At 45.4% G+C, this 16,347-nt stretch overlaps 1 protein-coding gene and 1 long non-coding RNA gene across 2 annotated transcripts in view; one reads left to right on the top strand and one right to left on the bottom strand.

Annotated features, from left to right (window-relative positions):
- PCOLCE2 (procollagen C-endopeptidase enhancer 2) overlaps positions 1 to 6,428 on the bottom strand; it is a 27,805-nt gene extending 21,377 nt beyond the window's left edge. Inside the window, exons 1-2 of the mRNA XM_064516847.1 lie at positions 6,140 to 6,428; positions 5,484 to 5,592 (exon numbers count right to left, since the gene is read on the bottom strand). Of these exons, the coding sequence (XP_064372917.1) occupies positions 5,484 to 5,592; positions 6,140 to 6,222 (192 nt within the window). The 5' untranslated portion in view covers positions 6,223 to 6,428. The remainder of the gene's footprint in view (positions 1 to 5,483; positions 5,593 to 6,139) is intronic.
- Positions 6,345 to 16,347, top strand: LOC112984101 (uncharacterized). The gene is made up of 3 exons (XR_003259406.2): positions 6,345 to 8,309; positions 14,100 to 14,194; positions 15,875 to 16,347. It is a non-coding gene; the product is annotated as an uncharacterized LOC112984101 (long non-coding RNA).

The raw sequence follows: 16,347 nt of genomic DNA, 5'->3' as shown, positions 1-16,347 counted from the left end.
GATCTAAATGAGGTGACCTTTATAGATGAGCGTGTTTTAATGATTTAATGCAGGCGGAGCAGTTATGCCTACAGTTTAGATTATCCAACATTTTCCATTACAAACAACTGTTTTCAGTGCCCTGCAACTTTCCACAATTTACCCATCTGAAAAAGTTCCCCCTTTTCCATCTACTGTTTCTGAAAGTTCAGCAAAAAAGTTGTTCTATCACATTAAATTAAAAGTAAGCAGTTTTGTCAGTGCTTATGAGATTTCCCCTGTTTTCTCGGCCCCGGTTGCTTCTCTGAAGACCCCTCGTCCCTGCCGGCGTGTGGAGGAGGCTGCGACGTGGCAGGGGGCTGGCTCGCGGGTGAGAAGCAGGCTTTGTGCTGCCCTCGTGCACACGACCCGGGTCCAGCCACGCTGTTACCCCTCACCGGCGCCGACGGGTGCGCAGTGACCCCTCCTCGGAGGCAGCGCGGCTCTGCCCGCGGCCTCGCGACGTCCCTGCTGCCCTCGGGCTGCCCCCGGGCTGCCCCAGCAGGACCCCGGGCGCCAGCCTGGCCCGCGCGCAGGAGGGTCCCGAGGGCGTTACAGAATTATCTTTTAATATCTTTTTTTAATCTCTAGCTTCTACTAATTCCGACCACTTGATCTTGGTCAAGACTGTTCCCTACAAACATCCTAAGTTTTTCTTCATGACATTTTGTGAGGAAATGCTTAGAAAAGTGTTGCCATGTGGTCGTGAATGTTCGACAGAGAGCCTGTTGCAGACCTGGGTCACCAATCAGAGCAATCCTTCCCACGTGCAGGTGTGCCTGGGGCGGTAAGTCCGGTACAGAAACGTGCAAACGGGGTCCCGTAGTCACAGGCACTATTTACTGTCATTGTTTTCTAAACGAATGTCATTACTTAGTAAAATAATACCCGTCGTTACTCACTAAAATAATGAAAGTTTCCACCACATTAAATCCGTTAAAAGCTCTCGGTCTAACGGGGCTACGTGCGAGTGCCGACGACAGAGGTCGCCCGCTCCGTCAGCCACCGCCCCGGTTTGCAGCTGCTCCCAAGGATCCCACCCGCACACTCGCATCTCTGGAAAACAATACTTCTCTTCCACCATGACCGTTCCTCTTCTTAAAATCTGGAAAACTAATGTGTTAAAAGCTGCCAATGTTTATCTTAGGACATTTAAAACATTGTTCCATGAGAAACACAGGGGAGAAAGCAAAGGCCTGCATGACTCAGTTTTGTTTACTTTGGGCTGCGTCCGAGCCTGATGCAGTGAGAAGATGCGATACCTCAGAGGAGGAATTGGAAGAAATTGTAGCTCTGTTCTTAAGAAATGAAAAGAGGAGTCAAAGGAAGAATATGCGATGCCTCCCCTCCAGGGTGTGCCTTATTTTTCTGTTTTATCCCTGCAGCTGGCATCTTGCAACGACAGAGCCTCCTTAGCTCCTGCCCCTCCTGGTCACTCGGAGGGTGACTGACTGGTACCTGCCCTTTGCTGCCCTGTTCTTCCTTATTTTGGCTGTATGCACTTCTTTAGGCTCAGATATTATGGACACTAAGCGCTTGTGAAAGATGTCATTTCCTTTCATGAACTTGCATTACTCCCATTGGCAGCTAAAGAAAAATAGTCCCCAAATATTTTTGCAGAGTTGTTCCAGAGCATAATTCCCTAAAAGCATCCATTCAGGTTATTAACCTCTTAGAAAGGCCATGCTTATTTTATGTACACAACCTATGACAAAACAAGATCTCGATATATTTTTCTGTTATCATTCTTAGCAGATATGTTATGTAATATTAATCACAGTTCACTTATGTTGAAGTGTGAAGCTGTCTTTTATTGTTATTCTGACTCGCAATGAAGCCTATTCAGGAGCACACCTCTTTCCGTTTCTGGGGAGGATTCCCAAACTGCCCCACTTTTCCAAATTACTTGTTTGAGTGTTTGTTTGGAAAATAATATTTTGATGGGGAAAACCCCTGAAACACCAAGTTTTGGAAAAAATATTTTGGCTAATTTTTAAACCTATATTGCAAATGTTTAAGACCAAAATGCTGATTGTATATTTTCCCATAACTGTCCTAGGTAGACTTGAAAAATGTATCAGCTACCTGCAAGTTGAACACATTCATTCTCCCTACGAAGAATAAATGTGAAAGATATTTGGAGTTATACGCTGGGAAGAAACACAGTTCCTACCTAGTCTGTTGTCCCCTAGCTCCATCCTCTCCAGCCATAAAAGAACCATTTTTTAAATTCATACCAGCTTGCTCTGCCTGGTGAGGGCACTAGCTCAACTGTGCCTTTCAACTGTGCCTTTTCTGTCCATGCAGCTGTGGGTAAAGATCTGTTCTTTACTGGAAGGGCAGTTTCACAACTACATGGGGAAATGAATGCTTAAAATTTTGAGAAAACGATTTAAAATATTTCACTCCCCCAGGGCAGATTCCCAACTCCACTGACAATTTTTAAAACCCTGCTTATTGTCAGCAAACCTGCTTAAATGCAGTTCTTGAACCTACAAAAAATATAACCTTACATAACTCTGACAGTCTTCAGTATTACTTTTGCACATAAAGTATGTTAGACTTTTATGAGAACTACATGGTTTGCCAGAAAAACACAGTACAGTGATCCAGCTTCTTGGACTATTTGACACATTTATGTGAGGTGGTGACCAAGAAGGATTATAGAGTATTAAAAGTAAATGTATATGATATATTTTAGATAAAGCTATATACATTACCATAGGAAAGGAAATAGCTGTACAAATGACTTCTTAGCAAAGCCAACTAAAAGCTGCTGGGTAGTCTGCCAAGGTTGTAATATAACCACAAACATGTGCTGAACACTTCTTAGAGCTCTTAGAATAGAGAAGCTGTTTTCTTTAGCCAGCTGAAAAAGTCTCAGTCTCTTGAAATAACAGAACCATAATTGAGTTAGAGAGACTCTTCTAGCTTGAGCAAATCAATTGGGAAGATTTCAGCTGATACCTGAATGCTACATTGCTTTATCTGTACTACCCATAATGTTTTCTAAAGCCATTTTTATTCCAAAGAAGGATTTAGCTGTCACTCTGCCTCAGTGTGAATCTCTCCTGTAGACGATGAGATTTTCTAATTCAGAAAACAGCTTCGTGCTTCTAATGGCCCAGAAGGAAAGTGAATCGATGTCTCTTCCAGTCTTGCAGACCCGTCAGACCACGCGTTAGGCCGAGCGTATGCAGTGAGGTGCTCACGCCCCTTGGCTAACACTGACAGGCCAAAAGCGTTCATCTCCTCCTAAGATCAGATGCTGAATGAGGATGCCTAATGTAAGGCATATTTCTTCATGGCACATAACTCAGTTTCTCACTTAGATGCTACTGCAAGCGATACTGATCCATGTTTCAGTACTTCGCCACAGGATTTTGTTGTTTAAATTCAGGCGAGCCGGCGCACTCGAGTGCACTGCTTCGAATCGTTCTCTTTCTACAGAGGGCGCAGGTTGAGTCTTGCAAGTTTTGATAGTCCTCCACTGCTTTTCCTAAATCTTTCCTACACATTGAAAAGACAAAGGAGTTCTCCACAATTCATGGGGAAAAACTATCAACTTGGCTTAGTGACTGGTGGTGTAGACTAGGGGTTGAACGAAGCAGGGGCACAGGAAGCCCCAAACTGCCGCAGAGGCGCATAGCCCTTCCCGGGCTTTGGGTGAGCTAGGAGGAACAGCTACCCATCAGCGGGGGTGAGGGTGACCATGAAATGCCAAAGGCCCTTGAGCTCCCGCATGGTCAACAGAGCACGAGTGCCGGCGCAGCTCTGCTACGGCTTTGTGGGAAGGCTTCTCCCAGCTGTGCCAGGCTAACCTGCATGCTCGGATCTCGTTGCCAACAGCAGCATTAACTCTGCACTGGAAATACGCTCTGTGGCTGTTTAAATACAGTTGGTTGTCCTCTTCCCCCTGCCCCCAAATCTAAGACGAGGGGCAGACCAGGAGGGTTCTTCAGTGCATGCTTCTGTTTTTAAGTCAAATTTTGTAATGGTAAAAACTTTATGCTGTTATCACCAAAATGAATATTTCCTTCCAGATTCAGTTTTGAGCTTCTGAAGATCTAATACCAATTTGTACTGATAAACTAACTTTGTTATTATTCCTTTGATTTGAGGCATGTTTGTATTATTCCAAACGGAACTTGTGTCTGCTCTTCAGCTTGCAAGATGGGCCAGCGCTAACTGCTGTAACCTCAGCCTCTTCAGACAGCAGGAAGCAAGTTTATTTATAAGTATACGCTACATTTTGAATCATACTCTTCTGGGTAAAGTCAGTCACAGGCAACCAACCTCTAACCTGGCCTTAATGATAATGCAACACAAAGGTGCAGAAAGCAACTGTTGCAGATTCACTGGCATCCAGCAGATAAAACAACTCAAGGGACATCTCTTGTCTGGCATGAGGGTCATTGTAAAAGAACAGTGTAAAGAGATCAGTGTCTCCCCCCTTGTGCCCGCATCTCCACAGCGGCAGGAGACAGCTACCCTGCGACATCCTCTTCTACTGCCACCACCTCTACTGTGGTGCTCTCTTTGAATGAAGGTTGTCTTTAGTGATCACTGCAACGTACAGACTAATTTATCTTCTACTTTCTTACACTTCTTTTCTTTCTGTAAAGCCCATATTCTAGGCCTGAAAGTTGCAGAGTCTCCTACCGAACTGTGCCATTTTGGCAGAGAGTGTGGAGGGCCACTTTGGAAGGCTTAATTTGTGCAGATGTGAGGAAAGGTAAAATCAGTAAATAAAATTTTTCTCCGAGTCTGTGGATGACAACACATCCAGCACTGAAGGTGCGCTTAGTCCTAGTTGTTTAAGGGAGTGCTTGCTCACTCGCTCCTGCTCTTGGTGGCTACAAGTCTCTGCCCTACAGCCTCATTTCAGCATCAAAATACCATGCCATACACATAAGGTCATTTCTAGAAGTAACAACACTTTTCTATTGCTTTGTCACCTTGCTGTATGACGTACTCGGGAGGTACTGGCCAGCAGGACAGCGTTAGGAGCACAATAACACAGTCAAACCATTCCTTGAATTTCTGTTGTTGTTTGAAACTTTTCCTGTGACCTATTACCAACAAATTAGCTATTCCCGATTTGTTTTACATTTATCCACACCTCAAACCTTTAGTTAAATGCTTTTGGTCAAATTAAGTATTGATTTCTGTACTGACTAGAAAGGTAAATGTTTGCTTTCAAGGGGATTGATCTTTTAAAAATTAAAGGTGTAAGTCAATAAAATATTTGTTTCTGACAGTAGACAAGGTCAGCTCTATAGTTGGCACATTTCAGCCACTATTATCACATTAAAGTAACCCTAAAAAGCTCCATACAGTTCAGCTGCTGTGAGTTACTCCATTTATTATTGCATGCATCTGTTATCCCATATAAAACATTGGCATTAGCAAGAAGTAGCTCTTCATTGCCTTCAGCACTGATTTGTGATAATAAAAGTTCTTACTGTGATTTTCCACGTGCATTTGCTGTTTGGAGGGTAGACTCCAGGAAATCCTTCACTCCCAATAAACCCTGACTCTCCAGATACAACTCCTCCACATGCAAACGTAGGCCTGGGAATAACAGAAAACACAGTGCTTAATTTTTAAATATATTACATTGAGTCTTTGTATGATAGCAAGAGGCATTGGCTGCCTGATAAAATACTTAAAAATACAGCTAATTGTAAAGAAATGTGTCTTTACCAAGTTAATGTCATTACTGATATAAAATGTGCAATTTAATGCACAAAGTTGGATGTAGAGAGGAAGCAACTACTCGGACCTTAATTCCAGGTTCACACAGGCTACTAGCCGTCCCCCTTCTTAACACCCAGGGAGGTGCAGTGGTGTGATATAAAAAAAAGTAAATTAAAAACTAATTATTAAAAACTTATCAGCAAATAAAAATGATAAGATCTCGCCCGCCGCAGCCTGCAACGCTGCAGCCTGGCTGCTGGGTGCAGCCCGCCGTCTCCCGCGGTGCAGCGCGGTGGGGGGGGCCGCCCGCGTGCGGGGGCCGCGGAACCCCCCGCGCGGGCGCGCAGCTACAGCAGGGGCGCCGCCGCCCCCCCAGCCCCCGTCCCCCCCGCTCCCCTCGGCGCTGCGCGGGCGGCGGTACCTGCGCGGGGGGGCCGCGGTCCGCGCCGGCAGCGCCAGCGGCAGCAGCAGCAGCGGCAGCAGCGGGAGGGCGGCGGGCGGCATCTCCGGGCGGCGGCGCGGGGCGCGGAGCCGCTCCTCCGGCTGCCGCCTCTGCTCCGGGGCCGGCCGTGTGTGCCCGGCCGCCCGGGCAGGGGGAGAGGCTTCGGCGGCCCCCCGCCCTCCGGAGCCGGAGCCGGCCCCGGGGAGGGCCGCGGAGCCGGCGCGGCGCTGCGCTGCCAGGCGCGGCCGCGCCGCCCGCCCCGCCGGGGCTGCCCGGGGCCGGGCCGGGCCCCTCCTGGCGCCGCGCCGCCGCCCGGAGCCGCCGCCGCCGCAGCGCCCGAGCCCGGCGCGCAGCTGCGCCCGCCCCCGCCTGCCCCGCGGCCCCGAGCGCGCAGGAACCGGGTCACTGGCCGCGCGGCCGCGGCGGCGCCGCTTTCCCCGTTCTCCTTCGCTGCAGGCAGCCGGGGGGGCTCCGGCTGGGTTGCCGCTGGCAGCCTCGTCCCCTCCTAGCAGCCTTCGCTCTCCGGCTGCGGAAGGTTCTCACTAAGGAGCAGCAGCGGAGCGCCCGGGCGCACAGCGCAGCGCTTGTGCCGCCGTGGGGTTTGGGGCCAGAGCCGGTGGACTGAGAAAAGTAATGAAAAAGGAAGTCAATACTCTCATTGTACTCAAGAAAACTCGACATTTCAGAAAATGTTTACTGAAACCGCATTACTAGAGCTGCTAAATGGTGACATATAACTGGTCGTGTCCATAAAAAACGATTTCCTTTTCTAGGATTGTTTTAAGAAGAGCCTGTCTCTCCCCCCGCGTTCCCGCTGCCTCCCGCGCACCGAGGACACAACCAGAAATCCACGGGAAGGACTTCAGTGGCTGTTAGCGAGGCAGGACGTAAACCTGTTTCCTTACTTGCAACTTACTTGTTAGGCGCTTGACCCTCCTACTCTCGCAAAAGGCGCCAAGGGGCAGTCCCGCTCCCGGGGCGTGAAGAAGCGCTGGGCGCGACGGGGAGTGCCCTGGAGGTGGGCGCGGGTGCTGCCCCGGCGCGGGGCGCGGGCGGCCGAGGCGTGCGGGGCCGGAGGGATGGCGAGCCGCCGGGCAGGCGCAGCCCCCGGCCCTGAGGCCGGCTGGCCGGGCTGCGGCAAGAAGTGGGGCAAACCTTGGCGCAGGAGCGGGGCAAGCGAGCCCGGCCCCCGGGATGGGGCACAGGGACAGGGAGTGACAGTGGCACGGTCAGAGCAGAGGATGAGGGAATATTTGCAGCTGCGTTTGATCTGACTGGGAGTGACAGAAATGGAAAATAAGGCCGAAAGAGAGAAAATTACTTAGTCTGTGACCAGCAGGTTACCTGGTTAGCAGCCAAGAGGTTAACAACTGCTACTATGTATGCTGATTTTCCTCTGGAAAGCAATTTAATGCTCATAAAAATGTTAGCTATGGAAGTCAGTATACACTGTGGAGAGTTGTGTAGTCTTCACACCGCGGACGCACCCCCTCCCTGCTGCTCCTCTCCTATTGTCAGCATTCCCGAAGCCTAGGAAAGACCTGCTATTCAGAAATGAGAAAGTATTTCAGTCCTTACAGCCACCGAATAGTTGGCCTCAGAGCAAAACTGCTGATGGAGGCTGCTCGTTCTGCTGGTCGCAGCGGTGTTTTTCTGCATGCGTTTAGGGTTACATCTCAAGGACCTGTTTCAACATGTGGTTGCTGCAGGATTAACCTCTTCTAAAGTTAGTTTTGAACATTAACTGTTCAGATAGCTAATATGATAGCAGAGCCTTCATTACCACCCAAGAAGACCTCCAGATCTGTTCAGGGGAAGTGAAAACGCAGGGCTGGCGAGCCAGTCCAGGCACTGAAGGGCCCGTTCAGAGGGACCCACCGCAGTCGCTGCCCGCCACCGCCGGTGCCTTCACCAGCCCTGCCTTCTCCTCGCTCGAGCAGGCGTGGGAACGACCGCAGCCCCACACGGCTGGCATCGGCTGTCCTGGAGCACGCGCTAAATTACAGACTGCGAACAAGGCACTCAGTCTAAATAAAACTGTATTTGCTGAACGTAAATGATGTCGCTACAAACAATTCATCCATGAACTAAACCAGAGACGTCTGGCTGGCTTCCATCGACGGCTGCCGAAGGGACGGAAAAGTAAAAGGTCAGTAAGCAGCTACCTATAAATAAAAGTGTTGTATTGACGTTAATCTTAAACTAAATTAATATCTGTTGGGAACACGGGAATGGGAATGACCTTTCTTCTTCATCAAGCCCCCTGCTGCTGCAGGCAACCAAATCAAATAAACCCTTTCATAAACTGGCAGTGCTTCGTTTTCAAAGTCAGGAAGCTGCTGCCTCAGCATCTTTTAGAGTCCCAGTCTTTGCAGGATAAAAACATGTTAGGCACATTCAGGGACTGTATGTAGAAAATGTATACCGCTGAAGTCATATAGATTTCAAGCTCAGAAGTAGAAGATGGCAGATTTATAGTCTCTCATGCATTGTTAATATGCTGCCTTGTGTATGTATTCTTTGCATAAATGATGCATAGGTTAGATGACAAAAATAGTATAGAGCTGCATAAGCAGAATGTGTGTGTACATGTACATATATTGATGTACCTGAAATTTTTCTAACCTTTGACTGTTTGACTTTACATCACGAAAAACTTCGTTTTTTCATGTTGTTCCCTTCTGAAAGTAGACCAAAAATTAGTTTTCGTTACATGTATCCCTGAGGTCTGGCATCTACAAGCTTGGGATGATGAATCCATAGCAGTAAGGTATTTAACATTTGAACTACAGAACTAGTGACAAAGTAATTACAAAAACCGGCTGCTGTCCTAGGGTGGGATTGCCCCCTATCATGGACTAACAGAAGTGTTGAGTCCGAGTTACCCTTCGGCTCCCATCAGCTCCTGTTGTTGGGCTGTCCTGGACTAAGCTCGTGATTTAGCAGCCAGCGCTTCGCATTATCAGTCATTGAAGAAAGATATTTTGTATACAAACGTAACAAGAAACAAATTTTCTAATGAGTATCTGGCAAGTTTAGCCTTGTTGGCCTGAAAATGAAACAACTGTTGAAGTGGAAAAACGCGACATTGTGCTGAAGAACAATTTATCGTTTATACCGTCCTCTCCAGGACGTCGCGGTGGTGCTGCGCGGGGTGCAAGGTCACCAGCTGCAGGTAGCCACGCGGTCCCGCTCTCCCCCCGCTCAGCCGGCATCCCTGCCATCTCCCTGGTGGCAAATTCAGTCACAGGGGCCGAGCAGGCACCAGGGCAGCCTGCTGCTCTGCCCGAAGATGAACTCCGCCCCAAATGACTAGTTTCCGACTATTTATGCTCCAGTTTTCAGGCAGAAGATCTGCTTTTCCTCTGTGAACAGTCATCTGTATAAAATCCCCGGTACCGTGTCAGCAGATGTAAGACTGAGAGGTTCTGCACAAGCCCTGTTCTTCCGACAGTGTGAAGTTATTTGAATTTAAGCTTATGCAAATACTATCAGCAACAGCTCTTTCTTTCTTTTGATGTGGTCTTAAGCACCAAAATCTTAATATTTTCACTTCCATAAGCACATTGGTGTTTCCTGAAATTGCAGGTTGTCACTTTTTGGAATAGCGCTGGACAACATGCATTAGAGAGGACATATCCCTATTTTCTTGATAATTCTAGTATGTAAACTGACTCTTACAAAATGATATACCCACCCAATTCCTAGGAGTCCCAAACTTGCTTTGGTTTGTAAGCAACGGATTTGTCCAGAACAGAACAATGGAAATGTTGAACATTTCATTGAATCTTATAGAAATTAAAAAACCCACCTCAGAGTTGTCACTTGGAGTACTAGACAAAGCTTAAAATGAAAATAACTCATCTATTCTAGCAAAACAAAGGATAAAGGAAAAGAAAACAAAAGACATTAACTACTAAACTTCCTCCTTCGCTATCCCAGGGTGTCAGCTAGCTTTGGGGGCTGCCGTGCACTGCAAAACCTGCTGAGCCCCCACCCTTCCTCAAGCAGGAAATCCCACTCTTCTTTGTTTTTGTATTTCAAGCTTCGCTCTCAGTTCATTTATCAAATGACAATGCAGTTTCTGAATTTGTATAAAAAATGGCTGGGATGACTCATAAACCTCCCCCTCCCTTGGTTTCTTTTAATATTGAGATACCAAATGCAAATGCAGCATTAACAGTACTCCCACACCTTCTTCAGAACCTCTCTGAACTCACACTCCTTAATTAAAATTTTTTGTGTTTTTGCTTCAAGGAATAACATTTTTAATACTTTTTCAATGCTTCATAATTCATACTATCATTTATCAGAGAGACCAGATGTGAGGTATTAATCCTAAAACTGGTACAGTTTTTCAGTGTGGCTTTTCTAAACTACCTTCTGCTTCTTCCATTTGTCGACTTGGACAATCACAGATTGCTCAGCTTGCCTCCCCTCATTAGAGGAATACAGGCAGGTACCCAATTATTCTGCTATTGGAAATGTTTTACCTCCTATTGTTCAAAGTCAATTGTTTTTTTGCCATTGTGACAAAAGAAAAGATTAAGGAAAATGGTGCCGGTTTATAATTAGTTGAACTGACTGTCATCGTAACAAACCAATGGTAAATTAGACTACTGCTCCTAAATTGCAAACATTCCTGTAAGCAGAGAGAGTTCATCATCTTTAACCATAGTGCTTGCAATCAGGCAGGATGTTTGCAAGATTCATCCTGTTGTGAGCAGACAGTCCGTCACCGTGCAAGCCTCCTGAAGGGTTGTTTCAGCCTTTCCAGCGAAGCATCCCGGAGTCCATTAACCGAGAGCACGCAGTTACAACGGCCGTATCCCACAACAGGTAAAGAAATCGGACAAATGGATTCTGAAAGGATGTGTTTAAGCAGGAGCTATCAACCTCACAGTGCCTTTTAAGACGTTGGCCCAAGGATAGTAGTCGGTACATGAAAGGAAGAGGAACATAAGCTGGGGAGCAGAAGCCCACAAAGGTAAAAAGCGAGAAGCTGGCACGTGCCTGTGAGGTGGGCAGCCCTGCAGCCGCGCTGTGCCTGCAGCCACGGGGAGGCACGGAGGGCTGCAGCCTCCGCAGGGCAGCAGCGGAGCCCCGGCCTCGGGCAGGGCGTCCTCAAGGGTCCAGAAACGCTGCTCTCGCCCAGAGAGCTCCGAAAGTAAAGGCAGACGGGCTGCCCGGCCAGCCGTTATCCCAGGCTCCGGGCGATCTAAAGCAGCCGGTATTCGAGTAGATATTACCACGAAATAAAATGCCAAGGCAGGTTCCCTTTTCCTCAGCACATTCCAGAAAGAAACACAAGACCATTAATTATGCTTATACTTGGGAAGGAAATAAGAGGGGAACTAGAAAACGATGCCTTGCCACAAAAATGGACAAAATAAGACTTTCTGTTTCTGAATGTAAAACAGAATCACTCTTATGAGGGATATATAAAAGAGTCATCCTTGGATCCATTGTCCTCATCTAAAGATAAGAATAATGTGTGCCTCAGTCTATAAACTTCTGGAGATTTAGAGTGGAGCCTGGTTTATAGACAGAGAAATGAAAAGAGTGGCTATTTTGGACAATATCTAGTAAAATACCATCCGCCTCCTCCAAAGGTACCACCACCGCTACCAGAAACTTTTAATCCCAGCTCTGATCTGCAGGACGAAGGTGAGCGAGGCTGTGGAGTCACTGCCCCGCTACACGACACACGGGGTGGTGCTGAAGGCCTGGTGGTTATTGCTGCCGTCTTCCCTTCAAGCTGAAGGCGAGAGACACCGGAGGCCTGGAGGAAAAGTGCACATGAATCCCCTCGGAAGTGACGACTCTGTCGGGACTGCACGTGTGGGCGCACAGAAAGAAAAGTCGGAAAAGGCATCGAGGGCACTTCAGAGAAACCCCTGTCAGGCTTAAAGAGTGTTTTGGGGAAGGATGCTGTCAAAAGGAAAACTGAAGCCATGAGCAGAGAAACGGTCCATTTCTCGTGCTTTGACTCTCTCATGTTATAAATGAGCAGGTTCGTATTAAAGCACTCAGCTTCAGTTTCTTTTTAGACTTTGGCCAGTCATTTAGTCAAAAAGGTGTAACTGTATTGTATTAAATGTCTCTGTAGATCAGATCACATGAATCAATAGCTTCTTGCAGCAGCCACCCACAGTTATCAGTTGCTACTGTCAGTGCTCTGTAGCTGAAAAATTCAGTCTTGCAAAAGAGCATCAGGTGTGAATACTGTCAGATGTACTGCTATTGCACAGAGCTGATACCTGCGGCCTGAATATCATGCTGCAGTTTCACATATTGTAATTTTACTGTTTACGGTTTACCGTTCCTGGAAACACAGGTTGGAGATCAGAACAAAGCCCAGTGAGAATGTATTTCATTACAATTACATTGCTTTTCCTGGATCTCCTTTCATTACTCTTATTTATAAACTGATACATATACAGGAGAATAGTTTGATCTAATTTATCTAGTGCAAGCTGTTCTTAGGAAGAGAAGTGCTGTGAAAAATTTTAGTTCAGCCTACTACAATATTGTTTTCCTGATTTTACTGATAAGAGAAATCACCATCTGCTTCTAAAATACCATAAACTGCAGGGAAGGGGACAGTGAGGAACGAACCCTTCACAAAATGTGCAAATGATAGGACAGCCTGTGCAATGAGAGGTGGGAGAGCACAAGCAAATTACCCTTGGACATAATCATTCCTGCGCTTGTTTTCCTGACATGTTGATGCAGCCGTTCCCTGCCAGGTACAACATCGTATTTGATAATATAAAGAGATACACTGAATAGCTCTTGTTGTTTATGCTACTATCTCTGTTGTGCTTATTTACTATGCGGAGCGTATAGAGTCTGGCAAGAAGGGGGATATTGCACCACTGCTGTGAGCTGGGACTGTTCCTGCACAACAATAAATCGTACCAAGGCTGGGCAGGTCTGAGCAAGGGAATCACAGCCAGTTCTTGTGGTCTCCTTCCCCTCAGAGTACAGCTGTCAGGGAACGTAAAATTGGGGCCAAATTATTTCACTGGTGGCAAGAACTCAGCTATCTGCCATGTGTATCGCAATGGCACGTTTACTTTCTCTAAATACAGAATTACTGTCTTGGGAGATGCACATGGGTGTTCTGAGCCAGAATTTGGATTTTAGCATAATATTATGTTTTTTTAAACACATCTGGGATCTATTATGTTGCTGTGTAATGATTTTCACAGAATCATTATTACTTAATATATTCTTTAAAAGAGTCATTTTCAGTATCAGATTCAGCATTGTATTGCAGGGCAACACATCTGAACCCCAAATAAGTGATTTCCCTGGAATCTGGGGATCCAGCTCCAGAGGTTTCCTCAGAGTAGCAGTTTTGTTTAGAAAATGTATCATAAAAGTAACATAAAAACTGGAAAAGCATTAAAGAAACAGCAGTATAGGTTGAAATTAGATATACACTTGACACAAATATGCTTTGATTGTTTTAGTGTTTCACTGAAACAATTGCATGAAACTCCTGTGCAGTTATGATTCAACGACTGTCTTATTGCGCTTTTGGAAACAAGAGTACAAGGCCAGGATCAAATGGCAGTTTATCTTCTCTGTATTTTAAGAGTTGCTGCTTTTAATTTTTTTCAAGAGACTCAACTATTTTGGTTTTAACAGTCTCTGAGGATGTATTTCCCATATCACCAAACGAAATAAAGGCTGGGCTGAGTCTGATACTACTTTGTCGTTTAATTTTATGGCTCCTAAACTATACTCACTTCAGTTTGGAGACAGACAAGTTGGACACAGGCAATTGTTTTGGAAGAGTCTTTATGTTTAAATGCTTCAACTTACTTCCGGAAAGGGCACTTTGAGAGGAGAACAGTCATTGCAGAATCCAGGCCTGGTCCTTGGGCTCATTACGGAGATTACAGTCAAGGTTTTTCCTTAATCCTTGCAGGAAGGGACTCGAGAATGCCTGACTCCACCACATATGATTTCTGGCAGATATATAGCATCTTTGAATAAAGACATCAATGTACTTTACAAGGATTGGTAAGTGTTTCTTAGATTTCTATTATCTGTTCTGCGGTTTGCTTCTTCCACCTCCAGAAAATTGTGCCTGGCTTTTAGTGCGTACATAAAAGGCTAGTCAGGCTCTTGTGTTCCTGCCGTATGTCTGCTATCACTCTTTAAGAGGTGCAGTACTTTGCCTGAGGTGTGCTGAGACAGCGCTCCCTCACATTTCCAGATGTACTGCAATGCGCTTACAGTAATTGTTCTGCACAGTGTCAAGTAGGAGGGAATTCCTTGCTGTAATTCTAGCCTGTAAGTAGCTAAAGGTGCAGACACGTGATAATAGGTATCTATACTCCTGAAAAGGAATGAGAGGAATAATGGTATATGGACCCTGAGTTACAATGGCAACAAATAGCTCATGATTATTGTACCATCTATCCAGCAAAACAGGTCTGCATTCAGGTTTCTAGCTAAGCATTTAAAGCTCTCAGTTCTTAGGCTCTTAAACTTGCTGACACATCTCTCTGCCTTGACAGTACCCTAAATACACCTAAAACGTTTCCTGGACCGACTCTTGGCTATCACCTTCCTATGGCTACAGCTTTTCCCTGGGGTGAAGGGATGCTCCTCTGGATTCCCTGATCACCTTCTGGTGTTATTAATCCCATTGTCTCTTCTTAAACACCATTATTCAGTGATCTGTTTTAAATGTAAAGGAAATTCGAATGCTTTTAATTAAACTAACTGGATTCTAAGGTCAGTGTATCTTCCAGGGCTGCTACTATGTCTCTGACCTTCCCTGGATTATTATTTTAGAAATTTACAGCTGTAGTATCACTTCTACATTTTCTGTCATGCAGAGAAGACTCTTAAACACATTCCCAGCCAAGTTCTAGTGCCAGACTTATACCAGAGGGCTATAGCTATAACAAAAATGTCAGAGGCCGGATCCAAACACATACCAAGTTATTTGAATAGCACTTCTCATCATGCTACACCCTAGTTGTGTTCAAGATTTATTTTGACAATTTGACTCCATTTCAGAATTCCTCAGATGCTTTATGTTAAGAATATGAGAATCAGGAGTTAATCTACCATTTGAATTTGGAGTCATAGTTTAGCAAACCGTTCCACTCCTCTCCTGATCCCAGTTTGTCTGTTTTGGTTTAATTTTTTACTTCAGTTGCCTGCAAAATATTATTATTGTTATTAACTTGCGTGTTAAACCTTGGGCCACACTAAAGGCACACATATCCTTAGAAGGGATGAAGTTTATCTAAACACCATCAAAATGTGAATGCAAACTCCATAGTTATTAGAAGCACAGGGGTACAAAAACACAACTGACCTGTGGTTTTTGTGCAACAGATAAAAAATGAGCTGTTAAATTTTGTTATAAAACACTTGATTTTGGGATAAAACCTTTCACACCCAAATTTTAAATCCAGAAAAGAGAAATATAGAACTATTGGACTGAACAGACCTTAATTGTGTGTCGGATGTTAAGTTGGCTATAAGATAGGTAACAGCTTACTGAACTGTTGCAAGAAGGTGTTACTGGTAAAAATAATTCCTGTAAAACTCTCAGTATCCATGGGAGCAGATGCAAGTAGGTATTACTGGATCACAACAAAAAAACAACAAGAAGGGCATCAGATTAAGGGCTAAAACAGCAAGAGGACAGCAGAGTAACCTTGTTTTTGCCTGTTTCTTCAGTAGATGAACCGAATGTTTTCCAGTCCATGGAAAAGAAGTTTTTCCAGGGCACGAATTCCCGAGTTACCCTGTCTTTCATGGAAACTCTTCACTCTATAAGAACAAATATAATTCACAGCTTTTAAAATGGAAAGCAAATTTTATCTATGTTTCAGAACCTGAACTCTGATGAAACTAAGATAGCAAGCATGGAAGTAGTGGAACCTGCACAGATAAATGACATATTATGGATAATGACTTTCTGAGTTATCTGGGCTAATAATTGACTCCTGGCTTTGCAGTGAACCGAATACCTGGACAGGAGGGAAAATCTCGGCTCCTATGAGCTGAATAAAATTTGTTCATATTTATAAATGTATTTGTTCATATTTATAAATGAAGAGAAGTCCCAAAACTCAATTTCGTTTGATACAAACTATTCCATTTAATCCTAAACATGTGTTTGTGTGTAACTGCTGGCCAAAATAATCAAA

This window comes from Dromaius novaehollandiae, chromosome 9 (genome assembly GCF_036370855.1).
Source record: "Dromaius novaehollandiae isolate bDroNov1 chromosome 9, bDroNov1.hap1, whole genome shotgun sequence".
Lineage (NCBI taxonomy): Eukaryota > Metazoa > Chordata > Aves > Casuariiformes > Dromaiidae > Dromaius > Dromaius novaehollandiae.
Note: the sequence above shows the minus strand (reverse complement) of the source record. Positions and strands in the feature narration are given on the sequence as shown.